The sequence below is a fragment of the Globicephala melas genome, chromosome 2 (genome assembly GCF_963455315.2).
Source record: "Globicephala melas chromosome 2, mGloMel1.2, whole genome shotgun sequence".
NCBI lineage: Eukaryota > Metazoa > Chordata > Mammalia > Artiodactyla > Delphinidae > Globicephala > Globicephala melas.
The window spans coordinates 172875210-172890796 of record NC_083315.2 but is presented as its reverse complement, the minus strand read 5'-3'; the positions used below and the strand labels follow the sequence as shown (position 1 = coordinate 172890796).

The window sequence follows — 15587 nt, the reverse complement described above, 5'->3', positions numbered from 1 at the left end:
CAACATGGAAATGACCAAGCAAAGTTTGGAATCTGAGAGAGTGAGAAAAATATGTTTGGGGAAAGTTTTGAATGAGGTAGAAAAATGCCCCTTACAAACAGTACAAAAGATGCGGGTGGGGGGCTTCCCTGGTGGCGCAGTGGTTGAGAGTCCGCCTGCCGATGCAGGGGACACGGGTTCGTGCCCCGGTCCGGGAAGATCCCACATGCCGCGGAGTGGCTGGGCCCGTGAGCCATGGCCGCTGAGCCTGCGCGTCCGGAGCCTGTGCTCCGCAACGGGAGAGGCCACAACAGTGAGAGGCCCACGTACCGCAAAAAAAAAAAAAAAAAAAAGATGCGGGTGGGGAAGTGCACAGTCAAAACCACACACGCTCTGCAGCGCCAGACCGATTCTGTAAACGCAGAGGGATGCGCTGTCCTGACCAGGGGAGCTCCCTGTGTTAATGAGCTGCTGGCTCGGGTGAGGATTGTCAGTGATTTCTGTTTTCTCCTTCATTCTTCGAGTTTTCTGCATTTTCAAAGTCGGTCCCTGGCAGCAAGAAACATGCCGTATGCCTCTGGGAGTCTTCTCGGTGCCTGGCAGAGGGCTCTGCACACGGGGCTGACCATCAGGGCTGCCCGTGTTTGGCCAAAGCAGGATACATTCCGTTTGTGCTTTTTCCTTCAAAAAGGGCCTCAAAGTCTGAAGTCTACCTTTACGTGGAATGGGTATTCAAGCATGTTGAGCCAAGTGAAGACAGGGGGGAAATGAAAAGAGTGTACAGCAGGGTATTCGTGCTGGGATTACAACTACGGGAACAGACGCACAGTACCGACAGGGCCAGGGAGGGACGGGCAGGAAAGAAAACGGAGCATCGATGAGGAATTATGAGTCATTGTTTTGTTTTACTTAATTTCTCCAGCTGTAAATTTTTCAAAACTAATATAACCATAATTTACCGCTCACAGAACATTTAGAACATATTAAAATAAGTATCTTTCTGCTGTAATGTGCCCAGTTGAACTTTATGAATTCCAAAGCTGCATTTTAAGGCAACGAAGGAACTGGCGCGCCACGTTCTTTAGATCAATCACATGGATTGTGCTGTTTTTCTCCTGATCAGAAAAGAAATCGTATTTCTGTAAATGTTACCTTGAATCAAGGATTCTTCCACGTTCTAGAAGCTTGGGTGAGCAGCTTATACTGTCTTACTGTGCCCCCTAGTGGCAAAGAGCATTTATGCACGTCAAAGAGAATCCTTTCCCAAAGGCTGGAAGTAAAATCCAAAATAATTTTTTAATCTTTATTGATCACTTAACATGTACAAAACTTTGTGCCAGGTGCTCTGGGGAATATAAAAGTGGATTTGGTACAGTTCCCATGCTCAAGAAGTTTAAAATCTACAAGCAGACACGGTTCCATGGCAATGCAGGTAGAAAGAGATACCACCCCATGGTTAAGGAAGGGTGAAAATTCCCAGGGAGAGCAAGAGAGGGAGCACGCAGTAAGTGCCTCCTATGTGCCAGGAGCCGCACCAGGTAATTCATAACTAATAGCATTTATTTTTCATGAAAACCCAGCAAGCTATGCATAACTACCTCTACTTTACATAACACAGGTTGAGGCTCAGAGAAGTGAAGTAACTTGCCTGATATCACACAGCCAGTCAGCAGCAGAGGGAGGATTCAAATTGAAGTCCTAGGACCCCAGCCCCCAAGCTCTCCCCTCCTTCCTGACCAAGGCGGGGGGGGGGGGGCCGGTAAGAAGGCACTCTGGTAGACTTTAACTGAAAGACAAGGGGAAGGTGCCCTCCAAAGAGAGTGCAGAGTGGCGAAGGGGGGGGGGGCGTGCCCTGTCGCACCCACCTCTTCTAGCTCATTCCCTACTCACCCAGCATCTGCTCTCCGCCCAGGACTGGGCTGCAGCAAGCCAGGACTCCTGCCTGCGCCCACGATCCTGTCCCCACCTCAGATGAAGCATCCATGCAGTGCCTCCCAAGCACCCCTCCAGCTCCTACCCGACCACAAGGACCCCCACGTGGCCCACCTTCCGACACCGGGGAGGGAAAGGCTGCCAGCTGCCCACCGGTACACACACAATCCTGAGGGCCCAGCGCTTCCAAGGCCCCAGCCAGGACTTCCCTCCCGGGCTTCCAGCCCCCCGCCCCCAGCTGCTCTCCATCCATCTTCCCATCCTGGCTCCTCCAGCCCTGCCTCAAGGTCTTCACACTGAAAAGTTGCTTAAGGTCGATTTGCCAAATAATTCTGTCACTGAAAACTGTCAAACATCATAAAGCAGAGAGGACCCTGGCCAGACTATTTGCATCTATGGCTTGTAGAGGCCCTGATTTTCGAGACACCCACGGTAAGAAAATGGTCAGGAGATGCGGACCGCAGCAGCCATGACGGCAGCCACACTCTGCCCCTGGGGCCACCCCCAACGCCACTCTGCAGCCCCACCATGAGAGACGGACAGCGCCGGGGGCAGGCCTCCCTGGAGGGTGCCTGGCCAAGCAAGGAGCCAGTGCCCGCGTCATTGCCTGCAGCACACACCACCGTCCTCGGGACAGATGGGCGACGCAGCGGTGCCAGGCCCCGCCCAGGGCAGCCCCACGGCCAGGGGAGGCCTCAGGGAATTGCCCCAAGCAGGGCTTGCTTTCCTGTAACAGATAGTCCCTCTGCCTGAGCAGCCGTCCCAAGGTGGACCAACTGCGCCCTCTTCTGGTCATGAGCTGTCACAGCGGGTTGGCTGCTCCCAGGTCCCCTCCGCGGGGCCTCCCCGCCTCCCCAGCACACAGCCCGCAGGCTCATCTCTGCGCGAACACCCGCTACACGGCCGAACAAACACCACGCCCCGAGTCAGCGGCGTCACTCAGACGCTCTGTGTTCCAAAACTATCATGGGATGCCCCTGCTCAGCAAATCTAAACTTTCTGGGCAAAAGTGACCGGAGCAGGGCCCGCAGAGCACCTGACTGAGGCCGGGTGCAGACCGGTCCCCACAGGGCTCCAGGCCTGCCCTTCCCCACCAGGAGACACAGCCCCGAGGGCGGGTGGGCAGACACATCCCTCCACCCAGCTCTGCCCACAGCGACCCAGCCTGTCCTCTGAGGCCCCCGGCAAGCTTGCCGCCTCCTCAACAAGTGTCCTATATTAACGCATGTATGTGGAGCCTAGAAAAATGGTACAGGTGAACCGGCCTGCAGGGCAGAAATGGAGACACAGATGCAGAGAACAAACGTATGGACACCAAGGGGGGAAAGCAGCGGGGTGGGGGTGGTGTGATGAATTGGGAGATTGGGATTGACATGTACACACGGATGTGTATAAAATGGATGACTAATAAGAACCTGCTGTATAAAAAAATAAAATAAAAAAATAAAAAAAATAGGAAGAAAAAAGAAAAATTTAAATACCTGCATGTTCGTGCACACACACACATCACGCCACATACTATACACACATATACACACACACAAAAGCCTGGGCTGCCCATGTCTGGCAGACTGGCCCCACCCCCTGGGGTCCTAGGAAGGGGCTGCCCACGCCCTTCAGGTGGCCCACCTGTAACCATGCCACTCTCCACAGAACTCCACCACACCACGGGCCCGGCATCAGACTGGGGGCTTTACACACAGCACCTGGGCGTGTGTCCCACCTGAGAAGCCCCGGCCGTAGGTCTCACAAGCTTGTCTCATCGAGGAAAGAGGCTCAGAGAGGTCAAGTGCCTTGCCCAAGATCACGAAGCTTTGGGGATGGAGCCAGCCCTTGAGCCCAGATCATTCTAACTCCAGGGGCCAGCCAGACACTGCCCACCAGAAACCCTCCAGACAGGCTCCTGACCAGAGGGACAGGTGCAGGCTCGCGGGAGGAAGGGCCAAGAAGCCCCAGGACTGGGGGATGGGTCCAAGCACGTGACAACGCACACCAGGGACGCGAGGAGCCTCCTGAGCGGACCACAGGGCCCCCGAACTCGCAGGAAAAGCAACAAAAATATGCATGTAAACCCTGGGGCTCCAGGCTGCAGACGGGACACGACACTGTCCCCACAGAACTCCATCAGCCTCGCAGACAAGAACACAGACACGTCATTCCAGGACTCAAACGTGCCACCTAAAATGACACTCATCGACAGAGGTCGTTTCCAAGACTTCACTGTACTTGGGCTTCCTTTCTTAGCTTCCAAAAATGCCTCCTGAGAAAAAAAGCTCAAAATGAAACGTGCAAATACAGTGTCCTCGGCAGGCAGGATCCAGAACCGTGAGGAAAACAGGCGGGGAAGCTGACATCTATTGAGCACCTATGGGGCTCCTGCCTCTGCGCCAGGGGCTTTGGAAGCGTTTTCATCACACAGTCCCATGACCCAGGTACAACCAGGCCCTTCACAGATGAGCCTCCAGACTCAGAGGGGGCGGCTTGGGCAGCTGGCCAGCCACTTACAGCAAAGCTGCACCCGAAGCCCCGTCCCTGCAACTCCAAAGCTACTTTCTTTCCAGGAAGCTTTTGCTTGGCTCACGTGTATTTGGCACCAACTATGTACTGGGCTTTGCTAGGGGCCGAGGAAAGTGAGGAGGGGGACAGAGGACAGTCTGGGGCGGGGCGGGGGGCAGGCGAGGGGGCTGGAGGGCAGGTTCCAGGCAGGTGTGACACACCTGTCACACTACCTACCTGTCCACATGGGCACTGCTTACTACAAGTCTGCCTTACCTCGGGAGCTTTTAAAATAAATAAATAACAACCAAAAAAGAGTTTCTGCGTAAACCGGAAGTCCCCGGCGGGGCATCCAGAGCCCTCCCTGCTCTGACCCTGCCCTATTCCCCAGCCTCGGGCCCCTCACCCCATCATGGGCCTCATAGCTGCCCATGCTTAGAGCCAAGCCCACTCCCTTCACCAAGTGAAACTTCCCTCCTGGAAGCCTTCACCAAGCCCTTTCCAGCTGAGCTGCTGCCCTCCCCCGGGTGCCCTCAGCCCCCATGGAACCCCCTGGGGCCCCATCCTCACGGCCCCGACGCGGGCTTGTGAGCGCCTCTCCGCTAGTCCATGGCCCCTAGTCCACTGTGCCGGCCTGGAAGCCAGGGTCAGCTCAGCGACCTTTACACCCCCTGCATCCGGCACAGCACCTGGTACAGAGCTAACTGTTGTTCGGCACTCAGTGGGGGTCGCAGTGGATGTCCCCAAGGTCCTGGGGCCTGGCCTGGGCCTTTCTTCCCCCTCTGCTCCCTCTCACTCAGCGACCTCATCCTCCGGGGGCGTGAGTGTGTCTGGGCGCCCCTGGCGCCCCCAGCAGGGAGCAGGGCTAGCATCCTCTGGTGGCCTGGGCAAGGCCGCCTCGGGGGAGGGGGGCGGCGATGGGACAGGACGCACCAGCCGTCCAGGTGGGCCATTGAAAACCCTCTCCCAAAGGCAACAAAGAGAACTCCAGAAATGCCCAAAAAGAAACCTGTAACCAGGCCCCACCTCACCGTTTTGAAGAACAAAACAGCCCAGCAGTTTATTCCTAAGAGCAGCTGAAAAGAGCAATTTCACTCAAGTCTTACCTTGAAGGTTTTATCCATAGAAGTTGAGAGAAGCATGTGGCTCTTGGAAGAGACTGGACACCACTGAATGTTGTTGACTGGGCCCCGGTGGCCTCTCAGATGGAAGAGTACCTTCCTGGGAATCTTGGTTTCCTTATACTGACAGTCCAAATACGGCTGAATAAACTCGGACACTTGGGGCGCCACACAGAGAGGGGCTGGGGCACGCCCTGCACAGGGACCCTGGGGCTCCATGTCTTTACTCTTGCCTGTTTCCGTGCTTAATGCTTGCAACTGTCTTAGTCTTTTCGGGGTATAGGGTACAACACAGTCCTCACACCACTGCCTCTGAAGAGAGCTGCCATTTTTACCTGGGGTTTCAGATCCAGTTCGGGCACAGAAAGATGGCTCAGGGGAGCCAGAAGTTCCCCAGGAGAGTTTCACCTGCTTTAAGCGGGCAGCTGCCAGGGGCACGTGGCCAGCTGGAGCATGGCTGGTCCACAGGGAAGGACGAGCAGGCTGGCTGGTGGGGAAGGTGACCTCAGGCTCTGTCCTGGGCCACTGCAGCCTCTGGTTGGGGCAAGATCCTGAGTCACTGCTCCAGAGCCGAGCCAGAGGGAGACGACAGCTGGCTGCATCTTCACAAGAACCATGCTTTGTGGGCAGTGCGCCCCCGTCCTTCGCATCCAAGACTTCCGAGGCAAAATCCCGCCCAGGAGGTCTGATGGCATCTGAAGCATCTTTCATCTGGCCAGCAGGATTAAAACTGCCCCCAGGCTCAGTCTCAGGCTCTGAGTCCGAGTCGTCATAAGCCACCAGCGAAGCCATTGAAGACACAGTTTCTCCTTGTCCGTCAAGGGCAAACTACCTAAGGTCAAACAAAGTGTCAGAAGATGTGCATGGCAGAATGTTTCCTACCACGTTCCAAAAGCAAACGTGCCACAGAGCAAATCCAAGACTGAAAAACCCATAAGAATAAACACATTAAAAATGAGGCCTTGGGACTTCCCTGGGGGTCCAGTGGTTAAGACTCCGTGCTTCCACGCGCGGGTTCGATCCCTGGTCGGGGATCCCCCCACATGCTGTGCCGCACGGCCAAAAAAAAAAAAAAAAAAAAATTTAACAACAAGAAAATAGTAAGACCTACACAAAGAAAACTAAAAATGTACTGAAAGATATAAAAGAGGACCTGACTAAATGGAGACAGGGTGCCTGGACAGAAAGACTCATGGTTTTAAAGAGACGTTTTGGAAGGGCGCTTTGGGCAGGATCTATTGTAAATTTAAACACACATAGCTTTTACTGCCACAACCCACTTTGGAACTCTGTCCTACACAAATACTAGCACGTGTTTGCAAAGATAGGTGTACAGAGAGCCTGCAGCACTGTTTATGAGCAACAGACAAGAAGAGCATACACTCATCAACGCGAGTGAGGTTAGTTCTGAAAATACTGAAATGCAAAGATGACCAGGACCCACCATGTGCTAAAAGCAGCTGCCCTCACCTTTGTCCTCCCTTTATGCTCCAGTCCTTCCTTTTATTCTCTCTACCTAGAACACTCTTACCCAGATATCCCATCTCAACTACAAGCCAGTCGGAGAGATAGACCGGCAACACAGCGCGGAGAGGTGCCTGAGGCATGGGTCCACCCCATTCCAAGGGTGTGAACCAAATCTGCCAGTTTCACTCCAAACACAGGCTCACACAACAACTTCCCCTTTCTAAAAAACTCTTCCTGGAATTCTGAAACATCCTACAGAATCAGTTGTAGCCAACTAGTTTCTACAAAGAAGTACTTCCTCCTGGAATTCAATTCTGTGCAGTTAACATGAAGCAAGTAATCAAGAGGAAAACAACGCTGCTGCACACATGCAGGACAGCAGAGGGCGCGGTGGAGCAGCCCTGAAAGCTCAGGCAACAGGCCACTTCCGGGAAAGCCTGCGTCCCCTACCTTAATAAACCATCCTGAGCTCCTCTTCCCACACGTGGGGTCAGGTGAGGCCTGAAGACTCCCTGGGGGTCCTCGATTACGCCATTCCAGACAGCCTGTCTATCACCCACATCTTCCCCTGGGCAGTGGGTTTCATGTCCCCTGGAATCAACCATCCCACCCCTTCCATGCCTTTCCCATAAAGGGTACCAAACAAGTTATGTCATCATTCAAAAAATGTCTGTTGCCTGCCTCCTCCAAAAATCCCACCCCCACCTGTAGCCCAATCCAGGCAGGTAACACCTTCCACACACAGAGCCGTTATCTAAATAAAACTTCCACAACAAGCCAGCCCATCTCAAATGGAACTAATATAACGGACGAATTATAAACAAAGGGAAGCGTGCACTGTGAAGGATTTGGCATTTCTTTTCTCTCACTACTTAGTCTGGTCCTGCATCCTGATCAGACACTTCATCTGTCTCAATTCCTATGCACAGGACCGCCCACCACAGCATTCCGTCCTGCCAGAGGGAACCCACCAGGTTCCCACCACAAAGGCTCCTGTCTGCAGCCACTGGGATGGATTCCTACCCACCCAGTTGTCCACAGTTGTCGAATCACAGGAGACGCCAATGACCAGAACTAAAGATGAAGTCAACAGCAAAAGATCAGAGAGTAGTGGGCTTGGGGCCCATGAGTCCCACTTCCTACAAGGCAAGGCAGCAAGGACTGAATGAATGCAGGCAGGTGGATGATAGGGCTCCCCATCTGCTTCATGTACATTTCATTCAGTCATTCAACAAACACTGACGGGCTCCCTATCTGCTTCATGTACATTTCATTCAGTCATTCAACAAACACTGACGGAGCATGGGCTACTAGCCAAGCCCCACACGAGGCACCAGGAACACCAGGGCAAATGAGACGGTCGACGATGCCCTGTGCTCGCCATGCTCACATGCCAGTGGGGAGAGACAGACCAGAACCAAGCGAAACAGAGCATGTCCGGAGGTGAGAAATCCTAAGGAGAAAAGTAAAACAGAAAAGAAAAGGAGGCGTGGTAGTGGGCCTGGGATGCAGTTTAACATTGGGAGGCCGAGGCAGGCCTAAGGCAGAAGGTGATGCTCTGCAGGTGAGGGAGCAGAGGTGATAAAAAAACACTGAAGACCGGACCAACAAAACTGATCAAATGGGGTGAGAGAGAAGGAGGCAAGGATGACTCAAGAAAAACAGGCAAAAACAGAGAAGATTGTGAGCCACTGGGGACAACGTAAACTTTAGGGGGAAAGTGTTTGCTGCCTTTTATGTTTCTAAGGCAAAGGGGGAAGAAAAGGAAACTTTTTCATGGAAAGAGGGAGCGATTAAACCAAGAAGAAGAACAGCCAGAAGAAAAAGTCGTCTTTGGAGAAATAAGACTACAAAAGGGGGGAGTGGCATTGGCAGTCATCAGCATGTCTGCTCCACCAGGGCAGGACTTTTTGTGTTCTGTTCACTGTTTGATCGCCAGCATCTAGAAATATTTGTGAAATGCAACCTGGGGGGTGGGGGGGCACAGAGAAAGTAAAAGGAATAGGATATTCTCATTCAACAAATATTTCCTGATTACCTACTCTGTGCCAAGCCTTATGTTAGGTCTTATGGACAGAGATTAAGCACAAAACACGGATCCTGCGCCGGAGGCCACAGACTGATGAAGGCAACAAACAAGATACGACCAGAGATGGGTTTTGAAGAATGCAAAGGAGTTAGCCGGGCTGTCAAGAGTGAGAGGTGAGGATCGTCCAGAGCACTGCGCGTTCGGAAGTAACCGGAGACACAGGACAGGCGAGCGGCAGTGAACTGCCCGCGCGGAGTGGCGTGGAGCGCTCGGCCCACCGCCAGATCCCAGTCCCCTACCGCCCCCGGCCCTCCGCTCACCACACGCACCGGAAGCTCTCGGTCCTCCCGGAGGCTGTCTTGCCTGTACCCCGCAACCCAGTCGCGTTCTGCCGGCGCCGGGGCCGCCAGCCAATCAGCGGCGGCCTCCGCCCGGCCCCGCGACGCGAACAGCCAATGATGGCGCAGCCAGGCCGGAAGTTGTTCCGGCCGGAAGGCGTTTCCACGGACGCCCAGGAGGCCACCCGTGGCTGAGCCGGCAGCGCTGACGGCCCCGGCTGGGCGGGTAAGTGAGGGGATGAAAGAGGGAGGGAGGCCGGAGCGGCGCCAGATGACCTGGCCCTCCCGGAGCCGCCTGCACGCGAAGGCCCGGAGTATCCTCCTCAGAGCCCGGCTCGCTGCTCGCCGGGTTCTGGCACCACGGGGTGCGCGGAGGCTGCCACGGCGCCCATCGCCCCCGTCCTCCCAGCGCCGCCGACCTGGCCTGTCGCCCACTGCCACCGGCACCGACCTTTCATCGTCTCCCTCCTCTTCTCGTTCGCCAAGGGGAGAGGCCCTCACTTTTAACGAGTGCCTGCCATGTGACAGGGGCTTTGCCGGTAGTATCGCACTTAGTCCCCTCCACGATAAAGTTACGAGGCTTCTTTATGCCCATTTCACAAATGAGGAAACGCAGGATGAAGCGGAGAGGGAATGTGACTTGCGCAAGGTCTTGTAACAAGAAGACTCCCAAACTGGGTTTGAAATCCGGGTCTGACCCCAGAACTCATGATCTCTCCACTGCCCTGTGCCGCCTCCGTGAACAGCAGCGGCGAGGAATTTACCATCCGCCTTCCCCCCCAACCCCCTCCCTCCCCGCCCCAAGACTATACACAAACACAGTTATTCATACGGATCCTGAGAATAGGGAACGGGAAGAGGGTGGGGAGGTTATATGGAGGCCAACCTGGGATACGGGGTGGCTGATGCAATGACCAGCTAATGTCTTGCTTCCCGAGAGAGTTTCCCTGGTCCCCACCCGCATCCCCCCCTCCGCCCACCCCTGATTGGACAGTCTCATCGAAGAGGTTGGTCGAGAGGCTCAAGTGTTTCTGAGAAATTGGGTGATTTACGAGAAGCTCCTACATGCAAGTAGTAAAGGGTGGGGTAAACAGGAAAAAAAAAGAGAGAGAAGAGTTTTTTCTAGAAAGGAAACTGAAAGAAAAAGGGAAAGACTATTAAAGACGAGCTCGAGCTGCACTGGGCAGTCTCAGCTTCTCAACTGCCCAGCGTGACCAGTGGCCACCTCTGCAGCACCTCCTGCAACCAGGGTATGTATTGCCGTCTTTGCTAGGCTTAGAGTTTATTAGCATTTCTACCAGCCTTTTCCCAAAGTACTGGAAACCTTGGCTTAGGGCATGAGGAGTAGCATCTCTTAGGACCAGGGTGTTGTGCATTTTATTTCATCTCATTGTCCCAAAGTTCAGGTGGCTCACAGCTTCTGTAGGGAATGGAGATACTGGAAGAGTAGCTGCCTATTTGGATTCGTAGCTTGACTTTCAGCACTTTGATGTTGGCTATCCTATTTTTCACTGATGAGCCCTCCTTAAATAGTCGATATCCATCCACGGTATCTCATTGTGATACTCATAAGTAGCTTATGCCTGGCTTCATATAAATTAATGTCCTCTTTGCCTTTTAAGATGATGTTCATTTTATTATTTGGAGGGGAAAGTAAGCTTTCCTCTCAGTGTTTAAAAAAGAAAAAGTGACCTCAATCTGTTCCAAGGTTTGAAGCGTTAAAGCTCCTAGCTGGTAAGACATCATTTTCTTGTCCTCTGGAAACTTGACAGTCCAAGGCCATTGTCATCCACACTCAGGGGTCAGGATGTGGAAGATGGTCTCCCACCTCCTGGTAATATTCCAGGCATCCAGGAACTTCTGGGTACCCCACTCTTCTCAGCTGCTCCAGAATTGGCTGTAGTGCGTAATGCCACCCTTCCCCCAAATTGCAGAATCAGTGTATTCTGATCTTATCTGTGAGATGGTTTCATTGTGGCCCAAGGGATTGTCCTGCCGTTCTGTTAAACAGTTCTGTAATTCCTCTTTCCATTCCTCATCCCCAAACTGTGCCCAGTTTCTTCAGGTGCCTGTTATGCTCCTTGGGAACAGTGGAACCTTTCAAAATGAGCACAAGTTTCAAGTTCCTTAAAAAGAGGGACGGAGAGTTCATTTTGAAGAGTCTTGTAGTTTCCTCCTTAGCTGTGTGCTGACCTGCTGTGGACTCTGCAGTTTTGCTCTTTTCACTCCCAGTCCTTTTTTAGAGGAGATGATACATTACTTCACAGATATAGCTTCATTTCTTTGTTTTAGATTGTAGTATTTGTGAAATAGATAAAGCAGTTTTCCTTGACAAAAATTCAAAGCCCTGTTTGCAGTTTACACAGTAAACACTGAAGGCAGTGGTCCTTAGTCTCTTGGCATCTCGGACCACTTTGAGAAAGTAGTAAAACCTGGATACTCTGCTTAGAACCGCAAACGTGCGGGCAAACGTTGATGTCATTTCAGAGGTTCTGAACTCTGGGTTAAAAACCTCTGAAGCTAAATTAAATTCTAAAAGTTAGTTAACAAAGAAATAAAGGAGAACGTTGACTAGATAGGAGGACAAAAGGAGAATATGTGCCCATAAATGGGCTAATGAAAGGATGCCTGACATGAGGGAAGTGATAGTTCTGTTCTCTTTGTCTCTGATCACTGCCGAAGCACTGTAATCACTCAAGAAGTTGCATCATGCGCACACACACGAGACTCCAGTGTGGGTGATTCCCACACAGTGAGCACATGCCTCGTGATCCTGAGAGCAGGGAGACCTCACCTGCTGTTTCCTCAGTCAAGTTTCATTCCCGTGTGCCTCTTCTTCCTTAAATGGGATTCTGATAGTTAAAGATACATGTTTTTCCCTACAACAGGGACCCTAAATGCAGGCTCAGTTCATCTAGCTGATCCTCTGCAGTTATCTGCTCCTTCGCAGGGGTAGATTCGCCGTCTGGGGCTCACCAAGTCATTCTACCTGGCGCTTTCCCTAGGAATTTTTAAGGGTAATTTTCATCTGTGCTTGATTTGGGTCCTACTCGCAGACTTCAAAAGCCACTTGTTGCCTTCTGTGCAGGACACCACATTTTTGGAAGGACATGGGTAAACCGAAGGGAATTCCAAAAAGAGTGACCAGGATAGTGGGCAGATGTTCGCAATGGGTGAGGAAACAAGACTGGGTACGTGGGATTAACCTGGCTCTTCCCAAGTCTCGGAAGGCTCAGTGCAGTGTCAGGACGTTCTAAGAGGACTTCTAAAGTCCAGGTAGGAGAAATCTACCTTAAACTGGAATACTGCAGAGGTATTATAAGAGGATATAAACCAGAAGGGGAAAATTAAACTAGATGATTTGTGAGACATTCATTCAGTAAACGTCTGTTGATGAGCTACTCTGTACCAGGTGCTAGAAGCACATGAAAGAATAAAACCCAGTACTTGCATTCTCTGTGTGGTGGATTTTCATAAATAACTACATGCAGTGTGAGTGCTCTAATAACCTCACTCACGAGTGCTCAGGGATCACCAAGGACAGAGCAACCAGCTTGGCCCCGTGGGTGCAGGGGTCAGGAAAGGCCGCAAAGAGGAGCCGAGGTTTGAATTAGTAAGACAGCGGGCAGAGGAGGGTATGAGACGTTCCGGGCAGGGGGAGCAGCTGGAATTTGAGAGAGCACATGCTCGAGGGGGGCTTTGGCATCGGATCCCGGTTCGGCTACTCTGGCATGGAACCTCAGAGGACGGTTCTAACTTCCCTGAGCCGTCAGCCTGTGGTCGCTAATGCAGAGCAGATACTGTACCACCCAGCTTTGAAGGTTGGGAGAATTGGGGATCATGGGTAAAGCATCTGGGCGTGATGTTTGAGCATTTGTGGCTAGAAGTAATTTTCATCACTTTGGTGGTTATTTGATATGGGCCTGAGTGTTTCTCCTCTCCAGCGCTAGTCAGAAGCTTCTTCCACATTCCTTCTCTTTTTTACGGGCCTCCCTTTCCAGGAATTGAGGCAATTCTCAGCAAGGAGGGGAAAGAAACTGGCTACTGTTCCATCCTGGTTTCAGTATTACGGTTTCATTGACTTATATAAAGATTGGTTTAAATTTTACGTATTTTTTAAACAGATATTTAACAAATGGATGAATAAAAATAAATTACCCCCTCAAATTTGTGTTTTGTTCATAGAGCTGCTAGAAAAAAAATTTTTAATGATCAAAGACACAAAATAGTCATTCGTTAAACCTCTCCTCTGTGGCTGATGCTTTGCTATTTACTTACCGACATTATCACACTTATTCCGTGACCAGTCCTGCAAGTTAGTGTTGTTATTGTTATTCCCATTTTACAGTTGAGAAACTGAGGCGTATGACAGTTAAGTAGCCCATAGTATAATGTTTGAGAGCATAGGTTCTGGGGTCAAACTGTTTGGGTTTGTATCTCATCTCGACCACTCACGAACTGCGTTATCTTGGGCAAGTGTTATAGCCTCTCAGTTTGCTCATCTACGAAACAGAGATAACAGATCTGTCCCATAGGATTGCTGTAGGTTTAAGTGAATTACTATGTATAAGGTGCTTAGAAGAATACCAGGCACTTAAGAGCTGGAGGTTAGCTGCTCTGGTGTAGCCGCACTGTCACGGTCATCCTCCTCGTCCAAGGTGTAACAGCAAGTTACAGATGGAACTGGAGCTCAGCCAAGCTCTGGAACCCTAACAAGTAATACTTGCAATGGGTTTGTGCCTTACTTTACGTTTTGTAAAATGCCACCATGTCGTTTTTTCTCATTTCTTCTCATAACAGCCCTTGAGGTAGGTGACAGAGTTCCCGATGCTGCTGCTTTATAGCTGAGGAAGCTGACACTCAGAAAAGGGAAGTGACCAACCCAAAAGGGGCCCCAAGGCGGCCTCAGGTAGCCTGCCATGTGCCCCACCTTTCTTAAGGTTAATAGTAAATAATGACCAATAGGAGGTGCAGGGACACCTTCTTCAGAGGTTTGCGGTTATATAAGGCAGCATGTGGAGTGGACAGGCTGTATATGATTCTTACCTCATTTGGAACCCAAAAGGGATAAGGCCCTGCCTCCACCCAGACTTCCCTTCGTCTGAGAACGGAACAGCTGGCCAGCAAAGGAAGCCATTTGTTCAGCAGTATGTTGGTTATGACTGCAAAGGCCTGGGAATTCATCCCAAAAGCAATTAAGATAAAGAGTAAATAGCCATTTGCCAAATGTTTCTAGCTGTGGTGAACTTAGGGTTACTAAAGCACTTTGGTGTTTGCTGCCTGAGCAGACACGAGTCCTTCCTGTGTCCTGGGCACTGGCCGAGGCACAGGGGCACCTCGGCAGATGCACACTTGCCCTCGGTCAGGAGGGGTCTTTCTTTGCCCTCCCTAAGTCTGTATATCACAGCGATTCCTTTCGACCTCATCATTAGCATTTGTTCTTCCTCTTTTCCCCTGTTTCATGGCTCCAAATTTCTGCTTATATTTTTATTAATGTTATATTATCTATGCCCTTTATTATAGCTCATCTCCAACCTTTTTGGAAAGAAGAACTAGCTACGGTAAAGGAAAAACAGCTGCGATGGTTTGTTAATCTCTCTCTCTCCTCCCCCCACAGTCTTGTCTGGACCACTGAGCAAATCTGCCAACACCCTAGCCGGCTGTGAACGCAGGTCCTGGAAAATGGCAGATGTGCCCAACGGTGAGCAGGGCTGTGGGTCTCCACTGGAGCTGTTCAAGAACATTGCTGCTCAAGGGGAGCTCGTGAGGGCCCTCAAAGCCAGAAACGCGGCGAAGGTATGTCGTTTAGCTGGGTCCTACACACACACACACACACACACACACACATCCAAGCCACGTCTGTAGGGTCATGTTACCAGGATTCCATTCCCTCACCACCTGAGGTGTTTTGGCTCTCAATTTAAATGTATTTTCTCCTTTATCAGCATCGATGCGTATAGTCTAAAGGGAAGCCGCTGGGAAACAGCAGCCGTCCACCCCGCCTCTCTCTCTTTCCTGCTCCCAGAAACAACGATTTTCAATTCTTTTAGCTGATTCTTTGGCTATATAACCCCTACGTCTCTCAAAACCACACATTAAAAAAAAAAAAAAAAAAAAACCCACACATTATATTGCTCCTGATAGGTGTTCGGGTTTGGGGCTTTCACTGTGGACGACAAGGAATTAGCACTTTCATAAGCACTTCCCATCCCCCCAGTCTCCATG

At 51.5% G+C, this 15587-nt stretch overlaps 2 protein-coding genes across 3 annotated transcripts in view; one reads left to right on the top strand and one right to left on the bottom strand.

Moving 5' to 3' along the window:
- WDR25 (WD repeat domain 25) overlaps positions 1-9393 on the bottom strand; it is a 140544-nt gene extending 131151 nt beyond the window's left edge. The window contains exons 1-2 of the mRNA XM_030883368.2: positions 9354-9393; positions 5514-6360 (exon numbers count right to left, since the gene is read on the bottom strand). Coding sequence (XP_030739228.1) covers positions 5514-6320 — 807 coding nt within the window. The 5' untranslated portion in view covers positions 6321-6360; positions 9354-9393. The remainder of the gene's footprint in view (positions 1-5513; positions 6361-9353) is intronic.
- A 118-nt stretch (positions 9394-9511) lies between these two features.
- Positions 9512-15587, top strand: part of WARS1 (tryptophanyl-tRNA synthetase 1) — a 33978-nt gene continuing 27902 nt past the window's right edge. The window contains exons 1-2 of one of the 2 annotated variants that reach the window (XM_030883370.2): positions 9512-9588; positions 14980-15158. In XM_030883370.2, the coding sequence (XP_030739230.1) occupies positions 15045-15158 (114 nt within the window). In that variant the 5' untranslated portion in view covers positions 9512-9588; positions 14980-15044. Of the gene's footprint in view, positions 9589-10438; positions 10613-14979; positions 15159-15587 lie in introns of those variants that run through there. The other variant, XM_030883369.3, reaches the window with a different exon arrangement.